The 22064-nt window shown below is 34.7% G+C and overlaps 1 protein-coding gene across 8 annotated transcripts; it reads right to left on the bottom strand.

Moving 5' to 3' along the window:
* Positions 1–1311: 1311 nt before the first annotated feature.
* Positions 1312–21370, bottom strand: pcx (pecanex). 8 transcript variants are annotated; one of them, XM_076396447.1, is made up of 32 exons: positions 21159–21370; positions 20894–21098; positions 20652–20806; positions 20512–20595; positions 20377–20460; positions 20111–20289; positions 19859–20047; positions 19607–19807; positions 19289–19537; positions 19065–19235; positions 18729–19007; positions 16831–17040; positions 16569–16767; positions 16364–16512; positions 16123–16272; positions 14025–14457; positions 12852–13963; positions 11456–11805; positions 9508–9619; positions 9256–9449; positions 8954–9192; positions 8574–8887; positions 8319–8512; positions 8064–8256; positions 7840–8013; positions 6543–6801; positions 6273–6433; positions 6026–6218; positions 4982–5363; positions 3412–3552; positions 3196–3352; positions 1312–2475 (listed from the first exon to the last, which is right to left on the bottom strand). In XM_076396447.1, the coding sequence occupies exons 2-31, from the start codon at positions 21062–21064 to the stop codon at positions 3212–3214; spliced, it is 7062 nt and encodes a 2353-aa protein (XP_076252562.1). In that variant the 5' UTR covers positions 21065–21098; positions 21159–21370; the 3' UTR covers positions 1312–2475; positions 3196–3211. The 8 variants fall into 8 exon arrangements, with proteins under 8 accessions (XP_076252562.1, XP_076252555.1, XP_076252560.1 ...); XM_076396440.1 differs by having other exon boundaries at positions 18729–19235; XM_076396445.1 differs by having other exon boundaries at positions 18729–19064; positions 19119–19235; positions 20894–21326.
* Between the last annotated feature and the right edge of the window lie 694 nt (positions 21371–22064).

Genomic DNA, 22064 nt, shown 5'->3' with positions numbered 1-22064 from the left:
ATTCAAAGCCTTGGATTTAGTTCCTCCCTCCATGTACAATCAAACTAATTTAGCCCATTAGAGATATTTACTCAAGATTTAAACTTTGGCCATGAACATCACTGGTTCATCCACACCCAGCAGTTTATCTGTAAAAGTATAAATGTATAATGCTTTTATAGATCACAAGTGTGATTTTGGTTTATTACGACAATAAGCTTAAACAACTACATATGCTTCAATCTAAAATGATGCCGTCATTTTGAATGCGCTTTGTTTTTTTTTAAACCCTCACACCCAACATGAGATATGTTTATATTTCTCTCTACTTTACGAGGGTAGTACAAAAGAAAAACGAAAATTTTGAAAAATAAGCGAATTATTTCTCAACATAGTCTCTTTTTAGCTCGATATAATTGTCCCAGCGATGCTCCAACTTCTTAAACAAAATAAAAAGAAGTCACACGGGGCCAAATCTGAATAATACGGTGGATCGGGCAGAAGTTTACAGTCCAATTTGACCGTGATGAGAGCAAAGGTTTGAGCCGGTGCGTTGTCACGGTGGAAGAACACTTTTATTCGCCAAATGAGATCGTTTCTCTGCAATTTGGCTGCACGGTGGCCACCAACTTTCCGGCCGATAGAAGTCTTAAGATGAAATCCACTATTTGACTGTGAATTACTTTGAATTCTGGTGTGTACCAGTAGATCCATGTTTCGTCAATGGTGGTAGTCGGTTTTGGAGCACCTTGGGCGTAGCTCATCAAAAACCGACGTGCGACGAATTAGATCGCCGACCAATATTGCTCTTTTTCCATTTTTAAAATACACGAACACGCCCCCTTAGACACGCGGTCAAAATAAAGCTACAAGTCCGATTCGGCTGAAATTTCGACACTAGGCTATTGTACGAGAAATTATTACATGATAATAAATTTCTCGCGTGATAGTGGCGCAATAGGGCGGTGAGACTAAGTACATGTGGGACCGCCCTGATATATTTAATTAAAGCACTTGTATCTTACTCTTTAGATAGCTGTAAGTATTAAATAATTTTCTTACAGAATCGACCAGGGCCATGGAACAACTATCACCAATATCGCTAAAAGCCCTTTAACATTAGTCGTTCAAACAGTTTTAGTGGGTAGAGGCCCTACATCATTCATAGTCCTCTTCAAGGTATCTCTGAGTATGCATTAAAGTGAAAAGCACTTTTTGGGTAATGAGAATGCCCAACTAACTACTTGTAACGTTAGTTTAATCTAAAGAAGCCCTTCACTGACTTGAAAACCTAGAAATAAGATTAGAAAGGATGGAGAACATAAACAAAAATTATTTATTTACAATTTACTCATTAATTAATGCGGTACAAAATTTAGTTTAAAGAACACCAAGAAAAAAGAAGGAAAACAAATCACAGTATTTACCAAATTAGAAATAAATCAAATTCACCTAATAAAAGTACAATTCGACAAAAGAGAATAATAAATTACGTTCGAATTGATGCAAGAAACGCTTCCGAATTTAACTAGATTGGAGCTGGAAGACGTTTCTTGACATTACAATCGACCGTGTCATTTAACAAAATATGTACCTATATCTACTGGAAACCTATTTAGTGAAGCATACAACAAGTGCACATTCTCATATCTTAATAATTAACCTGTAAATTTATAAAAAGTATCGTTGTGATGCTTGACTAACCAGAGACAACTATACAAAATAATATAAAAAAATCAGTCTATAAATTTTAAGGCATCCGTGTAACATCATCATCATCATCATCATAATTCTTCACTCAAGCTGCGTTTAATATGTACAATATTTTTTTGTTAAAAATAAATATCTAACGAACAATTCAGCTTTGTCTTTAGTTTTCTTGAAAATTCATTTGAATTTTACACTATACTCGTCTGTGTCCGAATTTAGTCGAGAAATATCTGTGGCGAATATATGAAAATTTTCTATCTATATATATATAAAGATTTTTAGAAAACATCAACCAAGATATTCTTGATAATTTAACGGACCGTGCTCTTTATTAATAAAGAACTGGTAAAATCTGGAATAAATCTATTTAAATCATCCTATTCTCTCCACTGAACACTATATACAGAACAATTGTACTCGATTAACTTTATTCAAAAATATACTTTTTGCTGTATACACATTTGATATTTCGCATTATTTATAAAATAGGTACAGAAATGTGACGTTTTTTAATAAAAAATGTATAACGGGAATGCTTAACGAAAATATCTAATCTAAAACACAATCTGGGTTGTAATACTAAGGACAGTTATCCACAGGTGATTGGAAGAATGTGGAATTCTCGAGTAATAAAAACTAAGAGATAGTAAGAATAAAACACCCTGTATAGCTAGCGATGCCCTTATCCATCCTACACCAAATCGTCTGACCATAAAGGTTCGATAATGTCAAGGACTTCACAGGTCTTCAGTCCACTATCGTCATAGGCGGTTAATAAAAAAAATCCTGAAAAATTATCACCATCGTATAAATAGTACAAAACTTTTAGTGATGATACAAAACACTATGAGATAACTATGAATAGCCAAATATGATAAATTTATGGATGCTTATAAGGGAAGGAATTTGTGAGGGTATACTAATTATAAATATGGTGAAGGAATGATATAAATATAGATGGTAATTGGACCTAGCTCTACACTTAATATGTAAGGTTTAGCAGTACAGTCACATTAGGGGTTTCACTTTGGAACAGGAGGCTGAAAATTTGTATTAATTTTTGTTTTGGAATTCTAAATTATGTAGTGCCCAGTCAAAAATTCGTTGTATTATTTATTAAAAAAAGATTTTGAAGCATTGTATAATACTATACCTAAGAAAAAATCTTATTTTATGACCTTTATTATATGAGGCTTTTGATACATGATTTTGAATGCCAAAACAAAGATTTATTACTAACTTTCAGCTTATTGATTTTCCTTGCAAATGGTTATTTGACTTAACAACTATATCATTGTGGATAATAAAAGATTGGTCACAACAATTCAGAAACACACAGGACTGTGTAAAATTATTATGTGGGAACTTAAACCCTATGATTAGGTGTTTTTTTTTTATTTTCATTGGATTAAAATTTAATGATGAAATACTGTGCAATATAATTGTATATCCATTTATTAGAACAAACTATCATAAACCACAAATAATTACCTTTTCATCACTTACCTAAATTCCCCTTGTGCTATACTTCCGGTTCGATTTTTTGAACGCCAATTTCCGCTATAGGAACATATTTATCATCAATCTGAACTAATAAAATGGTTCTATCTACGTGAGACCTCTTGTTTGGGTCCCTATGGCATGGGGTCCACTTATGAACCACCTACAAAGTAAAATTGACATAAATCTGAATAAAACAAGCGGGATCGAGAGTTCGCTTACTGGTCCTTCCATTCCAGCTTCAGGTATCCAATCTTTCCAGTACGATCGACCACCACGACATCTCATATATTCAGTCGGCCATGATACGTCGATCCGCCTTCCTAAGTTTATGCAATCATAAACTAAACTTGGTTCTAAAATCTGAAACGACAGAGGGCATCAAATAATATTAAGATACTTGTTCATAAAGACGTGATGATGATATGGTAAATGCTAAGTCATGAAATTAAAGGTGTTTATTATAATGAATTGTATTCATATACATTTCAAACGCTAATCAATTATATTGTGCCGTTTTGGTCGATGCAACTTTTGCCTATTTTTGTGGACAAAAAACTGAATCAAGTTATCTTCACGAGAGTCTCTTTAGAAATTAATTGTAAGCCATTAAGAGTTTTGCAGAGACTAGAATAAAGACACTAAAAATGTGTGAGGGCACCCGTTGTCGTTATAGAACCATTTTCTAGGGAATCTGGTTGATTTTTCTAATCGCCTGCTTCAACTGCCTTAGTTGTTGAGTCGAATTAATGGTTTGGCTCTATCGAGCAGCTTATTAAAAACAATATCTTTCCAATCCCATCAAAAACAGAAGCATTACCTTCCTTGACGTTAATGTGAGTTTTGCGATCGTTTGTAAAGAAAGTTTGGGTCCTACTTTTCACCTACGTTTAAAAAAATGGTTTAATGTTTTTTCGATTCACCCATTGTCGTTTCATGGTATACAGTCCCAGATAGATGGTTCAAAACAGTTTTATGGTTAGTTCCGTAGCGATGTTGCGAGATGGAATATGATTTTCTGGAATCTCCATTTTCTAAGCAAAATAACTATTGATTTTATATCAGGATGTTCTAAAAATAGGTACGTTTTCCTAGAACATTTTCCTCTCGTTCAAGTCCTTTTCGACGTAAATTTGTTAAACTATAAACTAAACTAATCATGTCAAGCCAGCTGGGCATCTTGCATCCAAAATTTAATTCGCCATAGCTTGTGATGTATTAAAACTTTAAAATGTCGAAAAAAATAATATATTTAGCATTTTTGATTAACTTTAATTATTTAATTTATTTTGAAAAAATATCAGTTTTTATAACTTTTCAATACTTTTTTTAAATTTTTTTAATTTTAAACTAAATTTATATATCAAAACATTAAATATATCTCAAAAACCCGGAACGTGTTGAACAGTCTATTTCTTGTTTTAATGACCAAATAACAAGATATCTTCTCAATAATCCATTTTAATATGATGTATATGATGTTTTAATATCATGTTTAATATGATTCCATTTGTAGTTGGACAAATGTGTTTCCATCGTATAAAACTAGTAATAAATTGATATGTTTAATTTATTTTGCTTCGTTTGTTGCCTTTTTGCCAAATAAACGGTTTAGTTTTTGAGAAAGAGATCAAAACTGAGATTGATCTTTGTTTTAGATTACAAAAAATTGTATTGCCATAGAATGTTGTTACAAAATAGTTCTTTCCAATAATGATAACTCTTAAATAAACATTATTTTGAAGAAAGTTTTTAATAATATATATTCAGACACCTAATAATAAATACATACCTTAACTCTTGAAGTAACGGATTCACTGTCCGCATTGTCCGAGCCCGTTTCCCGCGCCTCCCCCTTGTCGTCGCCATTTTTGTTCTGGGCCTGGAGCTCGCTCCGCTCGTCCTTCTCCTTGAAGAGACCAGTAAGACTGACTAGTGTGGAACTGGTCGGCTTGCCCATAGACACTAAACTACCCCGATTGCCACCTAAAGACGTTCTACTCAAGCTGGATCCGCGACCTATACTGCCCGCAGATCTAAAACTGTCAGTGGAGCGTCTTGGCGCAGATGGAAACGTGATGGGCGTCATGGCGTAAACGCCTTCGTGTCCCATACTGACTTCCTCGCGGTTCGAAGCCCCACTAGAACATCCCTCGCCACAACGTTTACGAATCCTTCAAATTAATCGAAAATCATCATTAAAAAGGATAAAATATTTTGTATATAGGGCGCTTAATCTATTGGCTTATTTTTATTGAGACTATTCAAATAAGACCTCTTAATATCGAAGAACAGATAAACACATTTTTTGTCGTAACCAAATATTGCAGCACGTGATTACTTGTGGCTCTATTTCATGAAGTAATTACAAATATTTTAAATTTTAAAACAAATTGTATGGCATGCTGCTTCATCCTGTTAAAACCAATGTTAGTCCAAGTCCAAATGATCTATTAATGGTCTCAAAAAATTAATTAACGTCTCGAAAGCGTAATTTACACCTGTTACAGACTGTAGAAGGAATTGTGAATATATTTGTCTTGCAATCGACCGATATAAGAAAGAGCATCATTCAACTAAAATGTAAACAATAATACTGAAGTAACAGCCATTTAAAAAATAAACCAACAGATGGTTCACCGCTATATGATTAACAGCTTAGCTGTTTATACGAACTCTAGAAATAATTGAAAATATATATTTATGAATAGTTTGAAAATTACTGAAATATAGTATGTGTGAAATAAAGATGAACTGGTAAACTGCTAATGAAAAAAGGTAAAAACAGTTAATACCTACGTCGCAGGAAAAAAGACATAAAAATAGAATAACTTACCGTCTGATTAAGTCGAAAACATAGTTCCTGATCTTGGTCAAGCTGACTGATCCCCCCACCAACGAGCAGTACTGTTCATTAGTTTCTGCATAGCTCGTGGTCAACGGCGACACGTAGATCGGATATCCGATCGGTTGATCACAGGACGAATTGATAATATTTCTCAACGCCTGCTTGGCATTTTGAATACTGCCTGAAAAAAGACATCATTAACTGTTGAGCAATAACCGTCCAGGTGCGCACCAACCTCTCTCAGGATTCCTGTTCCTCAAGTAGACCAGCTCTTGTTGTTGGCCAGCCCACAGGCCTCTTACGCACTCTTTATTGATCTTTATCACGCGGAAACTCAGGTACCGTTTATTCAGCATAATTATTTTGTACTCATCATTACCCTCGTCGAAAACATGTCTATAAAGAACAATATATTATCACTTCATAAAAATCAAGTCCTCGCTTAAGGCAATTATTGTGCAGGCTTAAATAATATTATAGTATTGTAACTGATCTTTACACATACCTTAAAGCTAAAAGGCTAGGTGTACCGCTTAATACGGCATTCCTCCAGGCTGGGTCACCTTCATGACTTATAACGAGCTCCTGTTCATGCTTACAAATGGCGTCGTACAGAGCTGGTAATATATCGTATTCGTCGGGTGACATAAAGTGATCTTGGTGTAATTTTAGTGACATCCTCACAGCTGGAGCCACCACTTTCTTCAGCAAATCCATATCGGTGAACACCCATTCATCTCTGGCGCAAGTTATTCGGAAATCGCCTAAAAATAATTTGTAAGTTTATTTAGTACACACTTTAGTAACATTTTGCCTTAATTTTTTTACAAATTTATTCCGTAGATCCATTATTTATATTGTTGAGAGATTACTAAGGTGTATGGATAAGATTTTTACAGGTTTTTTTTTAATAGAACAAATTTTAATCGGATAGGGCAAATCCTGAGAATATGTCTCCCGCGTAAGAACTTCCCAAATCCAACTTTAAGAGACTCTTCAGAATCAAGCAATCAACGTGATTGAACTCTTCTGATAAAATTTTCGCTTGATTTGTTCAAACGCTGTCTGTAGCATTTCATAGTTACCATCTGGTCAGTTTGTAATGGTAAGTTAGAACTGATTCAAGTTCAAAATATTGCTATTTTAAATATATAGTTTTAATCTAAAAAAAATTATAAATTTATGTCTAATTTATATAGCGGATCTATCCTGTAACGGTTGGTCTCTTTTATATAATATCCCAACAATGAAACAGTCCAACAGTATTATATCGTAACTGTAAACTGTCGATTCGACTACAAAACAAATGATGTACAATTAGCAAACTTCATACTTAAAAGATGCCTTTCATAAAATTAATGAACGTCTCTGTACTACAGTGTACCATAATCCTGCAACAATTTTCAGGTATTCCAAAACCTACCCGCAGATATATTCATTCATTCATCTTATGTAATTTTAATCCTTTTATCTAATGTTCAAATGAGTAGAAGGCATTTTAGTACATTAAAAAGACATTATTTTATAGATATTTTCTTCTCTGCATCCCAGTAATATTTCTTGCATATTTAAGATTTGATTTTAATTTGATTTGATTGAAGTAATGTTTTTAATTTTTACAGATACATATCTTGGCTCCCACAATTATCTTTCTTATCATATTCTTTATCTTTGAATATCTACATAATTGCTTCTTGGTTTGATTTGATATTTAAATAAATTGGATAAATACTATATTATTTAATATAATTAAGCAAAGTGCGATCAAATAAGATAATACTTTCAAATAAAAACTTGTTTACCTTTAAATAGCGCATGTAAACCATAGAGGAAAAATTCGACACTGGATACCATATTCTGGGACACTGCACCTAAAGCTCTTCTACCTAACAAACTCAAGGCGAAACACAGCAGGGTAACCCTTTGCTTTTTAGAAATATTACCTCTCTTCTCTAAACAGTACTGTATCCATTCTCCTAGAAATATCGTGTGTTTTACTGGAATCTCAATAGTAAAATTATCTTACCATGGACGTGCAAAAACATTGTCTTTGTCATACCGTTGTGTTGAATATCATAGTCCTCGTCGATGTTGCAATTGAATACTGGATCTAAATCAACGAAGTCAGTCTTCCAGATAGCTCTAAGCGTCTTGTTAATAATGTCGGAATTGAGCCAATCATCCAACTTCGCAGAACGTATAGTGTAAAAGATGATACTCTACGTATGGTATATAAGTTTTAGTTTTTTTTAGTTATGATGATAGGTTTAAAACATGTTACCTTTACATAATAGGATATGAGTACTTTTCTAAATTCAAAAACTTGTAGCATCGATACAACACTGTTATCCGATATACTGTATCCTTCCAGAATATATTTGGAGGCTGTTACCTCCCATGCCAACCATCTCTGACTAAATGCGGCGTTTACACTCAACATATTGGGCAAATGTCCAGTGTCGCAACAACAGCAACCTATAAAAACATGAACAAATACAATTATGATTTTATAATGATGGAACAAAAATCAGTTTACCATCATTCTCTTCTACACCTTCAGTAATCGCTTCCACCTCTCTCTGTTGACAATAGGTGCCTCGAAATTCCAAGCCCCGCATTTGGAACGTGATCAGGCCGTTTCCAACTTCGATAATGTGCACCAAACAGTTCAGGTAATCCGATGCCATCACGAATACATCTCCTTGATTCACCGGACCCCATCTGCCTAATGCCAGGTCTCCGCATAGTGAGTGCTGCAGCGATCGCGTTAAGTGTTCATAAAATATCGAGTTTAGATTGTTATCATCGGCGCCCAGATTTCTATCCAAATGTGAAGACAACGGCGTATTGCTAAGGAAAAAGAGGAATCAAAAATTCATCGGCGAAGGCGAAGTTATTAAGAAATGATCGAGTTACCTATGGTCGACACGTCTAGTGTTGTAATCTCTCTCCCAAAATTTCACCGGTCTGACATACGAAGTTAAGAAGATGGCACTGCCCAGAAACGGGCTCAACGGGCTAGAGAATACTGCCGATAAAACAGCCTGCGTGAATAGCATGGCCGAGTGCGGAACAGAAAAGGGTTGCGCAAACGCGTGAAACGCTGAACCCCAAGTGATCTGCCACGGCGCTATATATGTTATCACAAATTGCACCTGCAAAATTTAAATCAGTTTTCGACATCGATAACAGAACATTCATTAATGCAATACTCTTACTTTTAACAGTAGCTCATGGATCTTGTAATAAGCAATACTAATAACAAAATATCCTAACAAAAAAGTTTGATCCAAATGTTGATAATCGAACTTCGTCATCAGAGCGGTGAATATTACAATCAGATATTGGCAATTTTGATCGGTATAACTGTTTCGTAAAAATTTCACACCGCAAATAACAGCAATGAATGAACCTAAAATAGCACCAAATGTTCATTTATAAACAAACTGGGACAAAGCTAGAATACCCACCTAACACAGTTCCAAACTGTTCTGCAATTTTTGGTGAATCTGCTGTTAGACCTGACAATACCAACAAAGGATATAAAACATTCTTCTCAAAAAGACACAGATAGACATATATCTGGAACAAGAGCACTTCATAAATAATTTGGTAGTGGCTTAATAGCTTGTATTAAAAGTGTTAAAAAATATTAAATGCATTGCAATGTTTTGGACATGATTATTTCATATATTGAAAATGAAGAAATGTTTATAATCGTGAAATATCACTATATTTTTCACGACGTTAGCAAATAGTTGTTCTTTTCTATTAATTTGATCAAACTTTTTTTCACGTTTTAACGAATTTTGGAAAAATTTTTGAGGGCATTTACAATGTTTAATATATTGATTTTTTTCATATTTCTAAAGTAGATTAGGTTTTAGCAACTCATATTATACCACACCAAGCTGATCCCATAAAATATAGAGCATTAGGTCGGATATTTGCCAAAAAACTACCCATCAAAACAATTTTGCTGTTGAAGCAGGACTTCATTGACAATGTGAAGATTGTCGTCACCCCAGTCAAGTCCCGGACCTAACACATAGATAACACTAGTTTTATTGCATTTACTGCTTTTTCAGTTAGTACTAACCTTCAAAAGAAAGCTGTTAAAATTTCATGATATTCTACCTTTAAGTTTGTGAGTTATTGTGCTAAGAGTGATAGTATTTATGATATTTTTAAAATAATGGATCAAAAACAATTTCGTGTTTTAATTTTACACTGCTTCTTGATGGGAAAAAATACCGTTCAAGCGAAGCAATGGCTTGAAAAGTGTTATAAGGACTCCGCTCCATCCGAAACAACAATAGAACGTCGACTTGCTGACTTCTAACATGGTCGTAGAGACATCGATGATGTAGAACGCAGTGACACCAGAAAACATCAAAAAAATTCACAAAATCGTTTTGAATAATCGAAAAGGGAAATTGCGTGAGTTAATTAACATCGTAAATATATCAAAAGAACGTGTTGGGTTTATACTGAATGAGCATTTGACTATGAGAAAGTTCTATTCAAGTGGTTTTTTGCGTCGATATGTGACAATGAATTAAACATGTATCCATAACTCCACTCCGGAATCAAAACGATCGCCATCTGAATGGACAGCAACTGGTGAACTGCGTCCAAAGCACCCGAAAACACAACAATGGGCTGGAAAGGTGGCCTCGGTATTTTGGTGTGTAAATTCATTGACTATCTTGAGAAAGGAAATACCATCAACAGTGAGTATTATATAGCGTTAATGGAGCATTTGACGGCCGAAATTGCAAAGAAACGACTGCATATGGCAAAGAAAGAAAATGCTGTTTGATCAAGAAAACGCACCGTGTCACAAGTCAATCAATACAATCACAAAACTACATAAATTGAACTTTGAATTGCTCCCTCGTCTACCGTATTCCATATATACCACGGCTCCCAACAACTACTGGCTGTTCGCAGACCTCATAAAAATGCTCATCGCTAAAACTGAGACCTATTTTGAGGTAAAAGATAATTCGTTCTACAAAAGTGGTATTAAAATGTTGTGCGGCGCTGGAACGATTGTGTGGCTCTTGATGGAGATTACGTTGATGAATAGAGCCAATTTTGAACAAAAACCAACGCGCTTTCTTTGTTACACCCGGGACTTTTCTGCCCATGTGTTATACCCGTCTATCTTCATAATTAAATGTTCTAGTGTAAACAAGGTTTTTTAACTTTGCCACTTTTTCTTTTTATAATCGGGAAGAAAAATAAACGTAACAACCACCTTTAAAATATAACTAACTAATTTTAATGCATCTAAAAGATTTCTTTCCTCTTAAACATTAAAACCTTTGGTTACTTCTTTACTGGACTAATTCTAATCATTTAAATCGGTTAACTTATCTAAAGGATGAGAGGATTTCTAAATCAATACTATACCTTTTCAAACCACATTACCGTGGCCGGTCCTCTGGCTTGATATTGGCTGTACTCGCGAGGCCGAAAGATCGGCCTGGCTATGCACATCCACGGTAACTGCTTTCTTAGTTGGGGAATGACATAGTGTAACACGAAACCTACGCAAGCCGCTATGGACCAAAGCACCGGACACAATTCTGGTTGAAGGACGGAGAAAACGGTGCTGGCGTGCAAGGCAAACACCAAGACCGCCACCACTGAGCATACTATCAAATCGTTCTTAAGCCGACTATTGACGGTCTCCTGTAACTTTTGTGGTAACGGATCGATTGGATCGCCTTTGGGCGAAGGTAAGTCGTTATCAGTTTCTTCTAGAAAAATAATATATGGAGATTATTACTTTAAAGGGATACCAAGTGATATTCTGAACATATCTTTTTGTACATAAATTCATTCCTAAACATGTGTAGAATATGTTGCTAAAGTACAATATATTATGTACATGAATCGTCAATCGTCACGTCAATTTTATGAATTTATTGTTGAATAGACCTACTACTTAACGTGAACTCCGAAACACGGCACTCAGCATTAAGCTTATGATAATTTTTTGTCAGATTTTACACACTTGTAAACTATTGAACTTGAGTTGCTTTAGTAGATTATTCAAAGGAAAAAGGAATTCTCCATTGGCCAGACAGAACAGATTAATAACATGATTTCAAGTTTAAATCGTATTTGGATATTTTAAATTCATTTTTATTAAAACTGTTTAATGATAATCTCAAAATTGTTTGACCAATTGCTTTGAAATTTTAACGGTAGATTCGGCATATGTACAGTCCATTGAACTAATTAATACACAAATTTGAATTAAGATTAATTCCGAAGATCCCGCGATATTAAGCAGCAGTAGTTAGAAACTGATCTGGTTTAGTATATGCAGAAGATACGCCGTATTCGTAACTTAAGACCTGAGGACAGCCTTTCCATAAAACCTAGTCAATTCAATGGAAAAAGCTATCTCCGAACATCCTTGTAATTCAGTGCTGAGTCTCAGAGGGCACTATCACTTTTTTGTTTTTTAAATGGCTATTTTCAAAATAACACTTAGAACTAGCTTCAACCTTCTCTGACATTATTTTCTGTTTGTTAATATCCAAAAAAAATACCAAAATAACAAAATTTTCAAGAAATACCTTAGGTCTCGAAAATACGGAGTTCGAAATTTCTAATCTCTCAAGATCTCAAAGTCGCATTCCCTATTTGTGATGAAAATATTTTGACTTGTTGAAATGTAAATAGATGTATTATATAAAGTTGTAACTTATATTATTGTTCGCAAAAAAAAACGGAAACTTCATGGGATGATCCATTTAAATAAAATATAATAATACATAAATATGAGCAAATATACCTGTAGCTTTGTTAGTATCCTCTATGTCAGTTGGTTTGTCTATAACAGTTTTCATCTGCCCGTTTTCCTCCTCATTTACTTTGTACAGGTCGGGAAACCACAAATGTTTTTTGATCAAATTCCACATATGAATAGGGTCGCTGGCACTCCGACTTAGATGGTAACACGTTGGGACCAAACACGCGCAGAAGATAGAAAACAACACATGCTGTGACGTTTTGTCCTCACTCAAGCCCCCATAAGCAAGTCCGGTCAGAATCGTCACCGCAAACAATGAACGACATACGCAATACATGGATCCGACTAAATTTGACATGGCGTTCCCGCCAAAGACATGGATGTCCGTTTGTTCCAAACAATACATAACGAAGGTGTTGATTTGAGGAAACATACCCAGCGAAAATAACAAAGGGAAGAATAGGATGAATGTGATCAAGAATTTTTTTACGTTGATCAAATACTGTTGGTGGTCGCTGGAGATGTTGTAGTGTAACATCAACACGGCGAAACAGAAAATACAGAAGTATATTGGGCGGGAATAGGCGATGACGCGATTAAAACCGTGTGTTGGTGAAGCCGCATCTGGCTGAACGCTCTTCAGCAAGGAATATTGGGAACTAGCCATGATAAAACAAAAGATGAAGGCGTAGATGTCTCGGTAAAAATTGAGGTATAACAGTACCGAACCGAGGACTGAAACCAACACGGAGATGATTATAGCCAATATAGTTTCAAATAGGGTCAGGTTCCTGTCAAGAAGGGCGAGAAGCCCCAGTCGATCCAAAGTAATCTTCCATGGTATCAGTTTCACCTTGTAGTAATTCTTTGACCACAAATTTTTTTCCTGTGGTTTCATTTTCTTATAACGGGGATGTTTCTTTTCTGACGATTCCGATCGAGCTCCTCCTGTACCTGAGCGTCGACTAAACTTCAACAGTTGACAGTCGGCGAACTCGCTACCTAATATATCTCGCAATTCGACAGAACGATGATCCACTGATTGATCGCGATTACTACTACTGGCGACCGCTTCGTTACTGGACACAGCCTCCCACTGTTGGACTTGACGGATCACTTGACAAGGATCTCTCGTTTCCGATTTTAATGTTTCCCTATCAAACAGAAATAGTTCTATTAACAAATATATATGCAACCCGGATTTTTCAGTCTTACCTCAACTGAACGCTGTCCAAGCCGACGCTGGGTCTTTTTTCATGACCGATAACGGTTGACGAAGAACTTTCATCAAAACTGTCAGCGCTATCCCATACAGTGCTCCTCTGGCTGGTACTGTTGTCCAAACCAGATCGACGCTGACGACGCTTCTTCTCCGGCTGACCTACATCATCGTGGCCACTTTTTCGCGTATCCTCCCTAGAGTCCGCGCCTTTTTTATCAAATGTATAAGTAATCCAGTTACCATGTTCGTCCATAAATGAGTGAACAGCGCCCTCGGTGGTATCATTAAAGTTTCGAGCTGAGTGAGTACCTTGTGTCGACGACAGAATCTGAGCAATGGCATTTTCACGTTTACTGGTATTAGCTCTCTTAACTCCACTTCTGGCTCTACGTATACGATGCCGTTGTGTCGACCTTGGTGAGTTCCCTACAAGCAGAAGATGATCGATGTCAAGCGTCTGCTAACTTGCCAAATAACTACTTGATTGAGGTCGAAAAACCGATTTCCTGTATTTGACCGATATTAATTTTAGAGAAACATCAGAATTTCAGAATTTAGTCAAAATAAAATTTAATTAGTTCAATCATTACATTCATTTCATTCCATTAGTTATATTGATTTTGCTTCAGATAAAGAAGACGACGAATACAGTTTTCAAGTCACTGTGAATCAAATAAAATGTCAATCAAAACAATGAATTTTATTTTCAAATAATTGATACCAGAAGTGTAAATTATTTACAGACGTCGCCAACAAAACTAATACTGCAGATGAGCTTAGTTTGATTTTAGATAGTATGGTACGATGGAACAGCTTAGCAGATATATTGGAGATAATTGTAAAAGTTAACATTCATGGCTTCAAAAACAATGGATCTGGAAATATGTCAACATAATATCTGAAGCACTAAAACCTGCTGTTGAACTGTGCAAGAAAGTTAATCTATTTATATTTTCTGCAGTGTTGGTGTTCTCAAACACCTTTGATATTTTAACAAAACTGGATGGACCTTTACTAAAACAGAACAATTAATGTACAATTAAAGAGTGTTTTATCTTTACTGGGTTACTTATCTAATAATTAAGGGTTTAACACGTTTTTTTGCGTTCTCTAACTTAGTAGCTATATAATAATAATTAAAATTTAATACTCATGTAAAGATTCACTTAGAGGTATTAAAGTTATATATAATTATATATAAATGTTTTTGTTTTCAAAAATGTATCTTAAACAAAATGTTCCCATATTTCATTAAAATATTTAAAAGGACGTTTAAAACTGTAGGATTTTCTAACATTTTTCATATAATATTTTTATAGTATTATAAGTTGGTTAATTACATTTTGACCTGAAGACTTCTAGACTAATGTAAAATATGAAAAATACTCTGTGAACTTTTGATTTGATGTTAGTTAAATGTTCAACTAGATCTACAAAATAATGTTTTTTTAATATTCTTTTGAAGTCTAATAGCTAATCACTAAACTGTTATAGAAAGTATACCTACTATCTTATTAAATTCCGAAAATGTTATAACAGAATTTATTTGAGTATCAAATAAGTATTTGAAAAAAATTATTCCGATATTGCGGCCGCTAGTACTTAGCAATACATTATAAGCGCATGTATAAAGTTTTAATACATATGCAGTGGAAACCAAAAGACAAAAAACATTTTTAAGCAATGGACTATACACGGTTTAGTAAGTCACTACAATATAAAAAGCTGAAATGTTTATTAATAAGATAATTACTTCATGTTATATTACAATTGCAAAGTGGTAAATAAATCGTATGACTTATTATTGTATAGAATAGCATTATACCAAAAAGTGTAACTATCATATAATTTAAACCCAAAAAAGAGATCAAACGTACAGAAAGAAGCTAATATTGCATAAAATAAGTGGAGGTGATGGTAATGATTAATTATTCCCCGACTATTTGCTTGTTTTCTCAAATCAAATGGATTAAGTCTAAAATATTGACCAACGTATTTAATTCCGCGACATCCACGGTCTTAATTAATCGCTTGTTCAATATCAAACCCCTTATCTCAAACAAATCTATAAGAAAAGTAGCAAATAATTACCAGAAAGCCAATTGGCTGTTAGTAATTCTTTTCTCGGTAGGAGTAAAGCGGATAGCAAAGGAGGCGCCGGGGGTAGGAGCGTGCTCAGCTCGTTATTAGACCCGCTGGATGAAGCCTCTTCGCATTTGGGCTGCGGCTGTTTCATCGTTACTTGAAAGGTTAAACCAAAACACAAAAATTAAAGCAAATAAAAAGAAAAAATTACAGGAAATTAAAACGAAATATGTTCAATGTTTCTTACCCCTTTTAGGAGTACCGCTCTTGTCGCTTTTGGAGGAAGCTTCAACAGCTATGTCTAACCCCTCCAAACTGGAGCTCGGACTACCTTTGGCGGTTTGCGTCAATTTATTTTCTTTGGAGGATTTTCTTCGATCTGTATCCGATTTACATCTAAAATCAGTTTTATGTTAAATTAATATGAATGAAATAAATTAAAGGCTTCTTACCTGCTGCAGGACCTACATTTTTCTGATTCGCTGTTGGGTGTTCTTCTTTCGGCATCCTTTTGGTAACGAGCGGAACTCTTTTTAGGAATGGCGCCCAAACTTCGTACGGAAGGTACTGTGTCCTGAAGCACCTTACTAACATCTTGCTCCAATGATACCGTCGTGGTACTGTACCAATCACTGTCTCGCTTGAGCGGTTCTGAAATTATCACAATTCAATTAGATCACTGGCTCATTTGCGAAAGGCAAAATAAGTTTTAACCTTTTCTGTGTGGTAATTTAGTAGCGCTGGTAGTTTCTCGATCTCCCTCAAACAACCAGTCTAGATCGAGATCCACTAAACTGCTGCATTGACCGGTGTTGACATTTTTTAGGTTTCCTTTATGCCGCTTGTATTTTTTGACGTTCTTTTTCCTAACGATACTCGGCTTCGGACTAACATTCTCAAACACCGGTGTTTCGAAATTTTCATCTATAAATTTAACAAAAATTACTTAAAACGGTATCTATATTTCACTTCCGCTACAATGATTGAGCTATCAAACTGAACAAGATATATCGTACTTATCAAGGCCAAAGCCACAATATCATTATGAACACACAATCACGGCATTAACTAACTGTATATCTTATACATATCGGTTGCAGCATACAGATTGCGACACAATTAAAAAGCCTTTGAAATAATCTATAGCTATGACTGTCTATTAATTTTTTTTAAATACATTTTAAATATATACAATATACAATTTAAATACGGTTAAATACATTTTATGTTGAAAATGATATACACAATATTTATTCAGATTTGCTTAACGAACTGAAATCAGAATCAGTTAACGGCAACGATAGTAGTACTTAAAATTATAAATTTATTTGGCAGACACTGTTCAAACTATATTTTCAATCCGTTAATTTAAAAGCGGTAACATGAACTTCAAGATATCTATGTTTCTGAATAAGAAACCAGTTTTAAAATTTGTCTATTAAACTGTAATGTACCAGGTGTACCGAAAAGTCATTACTGTTTTTTTTTGGGGGAGGGGAACTACATAAATGAAAAAATGTATTTATTCAAAGTATTGACCATTTTATTATATACATCTTGCCCATCTTTCAGACAATTTATGAATGCCATCCTAAAAAACGGTTTCTACTCTGAGCAAAACCATTCCATGCGTTACTATTTGATGCAGAAACGACTTCCGATCATACTATTCCATTGAAGCTCATGTCAATAGAATAAAATATGTGTCAAACATATATTATATGTGTCAAAATATAATATTACATACAAAAACTGGAAATAACTTTCCAGTACACCAGGTATTTAGCGATTTTTCTTTCTTAAATTTGTTTATTCTTCAGTAAGTGACGTCAAAACAACAAAATTCGTGAGCTTTGTGCCAATTTTACGGCAGTAGCGGTCAAAACCCAGTCGATATTCTAACGTTTGGTGGACAACGCCTCTACGTCACAGAAAACGCCAAAACAGTAAAAGTATACAGGAAAATCACCCTAGGCATACACAAGAACTAGGTATTTCTGCGACAATAGTGACGGTCTGGTCGAGATTTATACATATAAGATTCGGTCGATACATGAACTCAAGATTAATTACTGTAAACAACGCCGTTCATTCGCTGAGTGGGTTTCAGCGTATTTGAAAGAGACCGAATATTCAATTTTGACCTAAAAATCATGTTTAGCGACGAAGCATATTTTTGAATGCATGACTATGATAACAATCATAATTGCCATATATGCAAGAACTCCAACCTTTAAGAGGGTTTATCCGTGGTAATGTATCTACAAAAAGTTATTGTTCGTTGCGAATCTTGGATTAGCAGTATCTATACAACAACAAAAAACAACATTGGTGTCCATCACCATCAATGGTATAGACATGTTATCAACGTATTAGTCGTCAGTTTTCTACAAATTACTGAGAGTCTAAATTAATTAAATTAAGGAAACTCTTGCCAAGGTGCCTCGACACTATAATGAATCGTTGTTTAGAGCCACAGAGAAGAGGTTGGAGCAGCATTACGTTTTGCGTCAAATTGCGTAAAACTGACTGTTTATTAGAAATATGCAGCAATTTATTTTATATTAATGTTACAGTAAAAGAACAAACCAAGCATATTTAATTTATATTACCTTTTGGATCTTCACTGATGATATTACCAGTAACGTCATACACGGTACCAGTTATTTTCTGATAATCCTTCAACTGCACTTGTTCAATATCAACATGTTCTAGATCCTTTTTTTTGTCTTCCTTTATGTCAGGTAATGGGCCTTTTGCATTTTCTTGAAAGTCTTCATTGTCTGTATCATAACCGCATTGTGAATGTTCCGCCAAAGGAGCCATCGCTGTTTCATGAGATGGACCCGCAACTGGTCCGGACTGGTCGTGATGTTCTTCCAATTTGTCGGCTGTATAAGGTAGGGAGGTCACTTGTTTCGTTTTGATTAAAAGTGGGAAATTACTACCTATATACAACGAAATGTACCTCAATTCCCGAGCGGTTGGACTGTAACACTCACCTCTGTTGTTATCATCAAAATCTGAGTCGGACACGTGCGACTCAAGGTCAGTATCAGGTCCGTGGGAAGTTTGGTGTTCGTCAGATTGCTCGGCAATGGGATAAACTATCTCTGATCCTGCATACAAGCATTTTAATGTACCAGTTGATGTTGTTTTGGTACAAACTTACCATAGTACGGACACAAATTAAAATGCTGATTCCTGACCAAGCTACTGATTGGCGGCAATAGAGGAACTTTATTGTTTTTACATCCAATCACTTCTAAGCTGTTAGTGTTGGCTGGAAGTTGGGGAGGAGGGCAGCACGTCTCCAACGCTGCCGACCTGAATCGACGCACCCCGTCTTTGGTGTATGTTTTTGTTTTAAAATAAAAACCTTCCGACGTTAGGGCCTGGTTGGGGTTTTTATCGATGTAACCTAAATCATTGATGCAGCTCATTTTGATCAGAAATAAAATTCAACTTTAATATAAATTATTCCACTGACCTAATTCTAAACTCCCAGTTGGTTTAATGTCAGCCTGGGCAGCTGAAGGTAAAAAATTCAAACTGCTATTTGTAAAATTTGAATGTCTCCTATCCCCACTTGCAACCATTGCCGACGAATCCTGTTCAGATTCCATGCTTTGCAATGAGTGGGGTTGGTGCATTAGCATTCTACAGGCATAATCTTGAGAATCAATAATACCTAAAGCAAATTGAATTTTTGATCGATTTAATAATATAGTGCACTATTTACCATGAGAAAACAGCTTGCCCAAAGATCCTCCTTTCTCATTGCTGATTGCAGCATAATCTGTCTCGGTCCTTTTTGGCGATTGTTCATTTTTGTGGCTTTCTACTACCAGGTCGATAGGTCCCTCGGCACCCGCTTCCTCCGAATCACTACTTCCCGAAGTGTCTTTACGATGTACATCAACTTTTAAGTCTTAAAAAAATCTCTCTCATCAAGATCCATAAATCTAATAGATCAAGAAATAAAGATTAATACCTATTGTGCTGTTGTGTGGTACTCTACCACGCTCTAATAGATCTGTGTGGACTAGATCTACAGATTCCATGCTTTCTGTGCTGTGGATGACCTTGGCATTATCAATTAAATATTTAATACTTCTCGTTTGCATAGGATTTTTAGCTCGAAGTTCACGCAATTCTACTATTTCTTTAGCTCTATAGAGATGGATATTAAAAGGATAAATCAATAGAGTATCAATAACATAACATAAAGATATATAAGAAACTTTTACTTAAACCTACCCTGCAAATATTTCAATTCCACCTAGTCTAACAATCTTAGCGCCATTTCGTGACAGTTCATGAATATCAAATTCATCATCATCCCTGAAATTTTGTATTGGTTACAAATAAAAACTAGAAGTTTACTAAACTTACCTCATTAGAAATAGAAGTTTTCCAACCCTTAATATTCTTGGAGCTCTTTTTGATAAGTCACGAAGTTCCAGATTCTCATCACCTCTAGGAATGTTTATACATTATTTATAATTTTAACACTATGACATAAATCTGTATACCTTTTGCCCATTGAGTCCATATCTATAACATCTTGTATACATTCTCTTGTATCATATATATAATGTAAAAAATGGTTTCCAAATTTTATAACCCCTACTACAACAGCGACTAACCCACAATATATATACCAAATAAATTTACTTGGGGGAGAGTACTAGAAAGAAAGAACATGTAAAAAATTTCGAAAAATGGGTCAAATATTTTAGTAACATTATTTATTCGGAATTATCATATATCTTACCACATAAAAAGTAAAGGGAAGACATAACAAAAATAGCCAAACATATAAATGAAATGTGTTACAAAATACACTTTGGCTAGGGTCATAAAACCACCCTCCTGTAATAGAAGCCCAGACTCCTTGGCGGAGAATCTCTAGTGTTTGTGACCCCATTGATTGCTCTTCCCACATATTATGACCAGTTCTTAACCATTGTACCACTTAGCTGTAAAATTCCCGTTTTGTAAAAGTCAGAATAACTATTGTTTTTAAAGGTTAATTTTACAATGTATTGCATTATTACAAGAAAACTACACTATACTATCGCAAAATGTATTTTATTCGTCGTGAGTTACTCGAATTTTGAATATTTATAACAGTATATCGACGATCGACGAAAAAATATTAAACAAAAACAAATTTGACAAAAACTCTTATAAATTTTGATTTGACACTAATGACGGCCAGCTGATTTTGCAGAAAACTCAAGGTTAGCACAATCATATGACTTTATTTATTTGAACTACGATTCTATCGAAAACATAAATATTTCAAGATGTTCGATCTAGACTAGAGATGAGATATCAGCAATGTAATATCGCTAAGAAGGAAAAATAGAACATAATAAAAATTAACAAAAGAATATTAATTTTGCCGTTGCTTTTTTCCTAAATTGGCTAATAAAATATTAAATGTAGAATATTAGTGTTTAAAAAAATCTTACTCAATGTTAACTTAAAAAGTACCTATGGCAACTAGATCTGATAATCTGTGAGTTTCAAAACAATAAAACCGAAACTGTAAACGTGGTAGGAGCGGAAATACTATTTTATTTACTACTGATTACAAAAGGATGATTTAACACGGCACTAAGATTCACCTTTGAACGGCGGGAAAATGAGAATAGAGCTTTCCTAAAGCTTTATTCAAATTTATACCTGTCTAATTTTTGCAACGTTGCCAATTACACCAGTTGAAGGAAGAAAAAAGACAGTTGGGTGTTGTTGGTTTTATTTTTGAACGTCGCGAGTTGTATTGTATTACTTCTTTTATTAGTTGTTAATTTTCATTAATTACAATTCGTTCGGTTATAAACTACATCTGCCATTGTCTATCATCTTCGTCATATTTATAATCTTTCACCATCATATCACTTAACAATTATATTTTATAAGTATATTACGAAGGGAAT

This window comes from Rhynchophorus ferrugineus, unplaced genomic scaffold (genome assembly GCF_030347505.1).
Source record: "Rhynchophorus ferrugineus isolate W39M unplaced genomic scaffold, kcgeb_rfMv2 rfM2, whole genome shotgun sequence".
Lineage (NCBI taxonomy): Eukaryota > Metazoa > Arthropoda > Insecta > Coleoptera > Curculionidae > Rhynchophorus > Rhynchophorus ferrugineus.
This window is presented reverse-complemented; position numbering and strand designations above follow the sequence as displayed.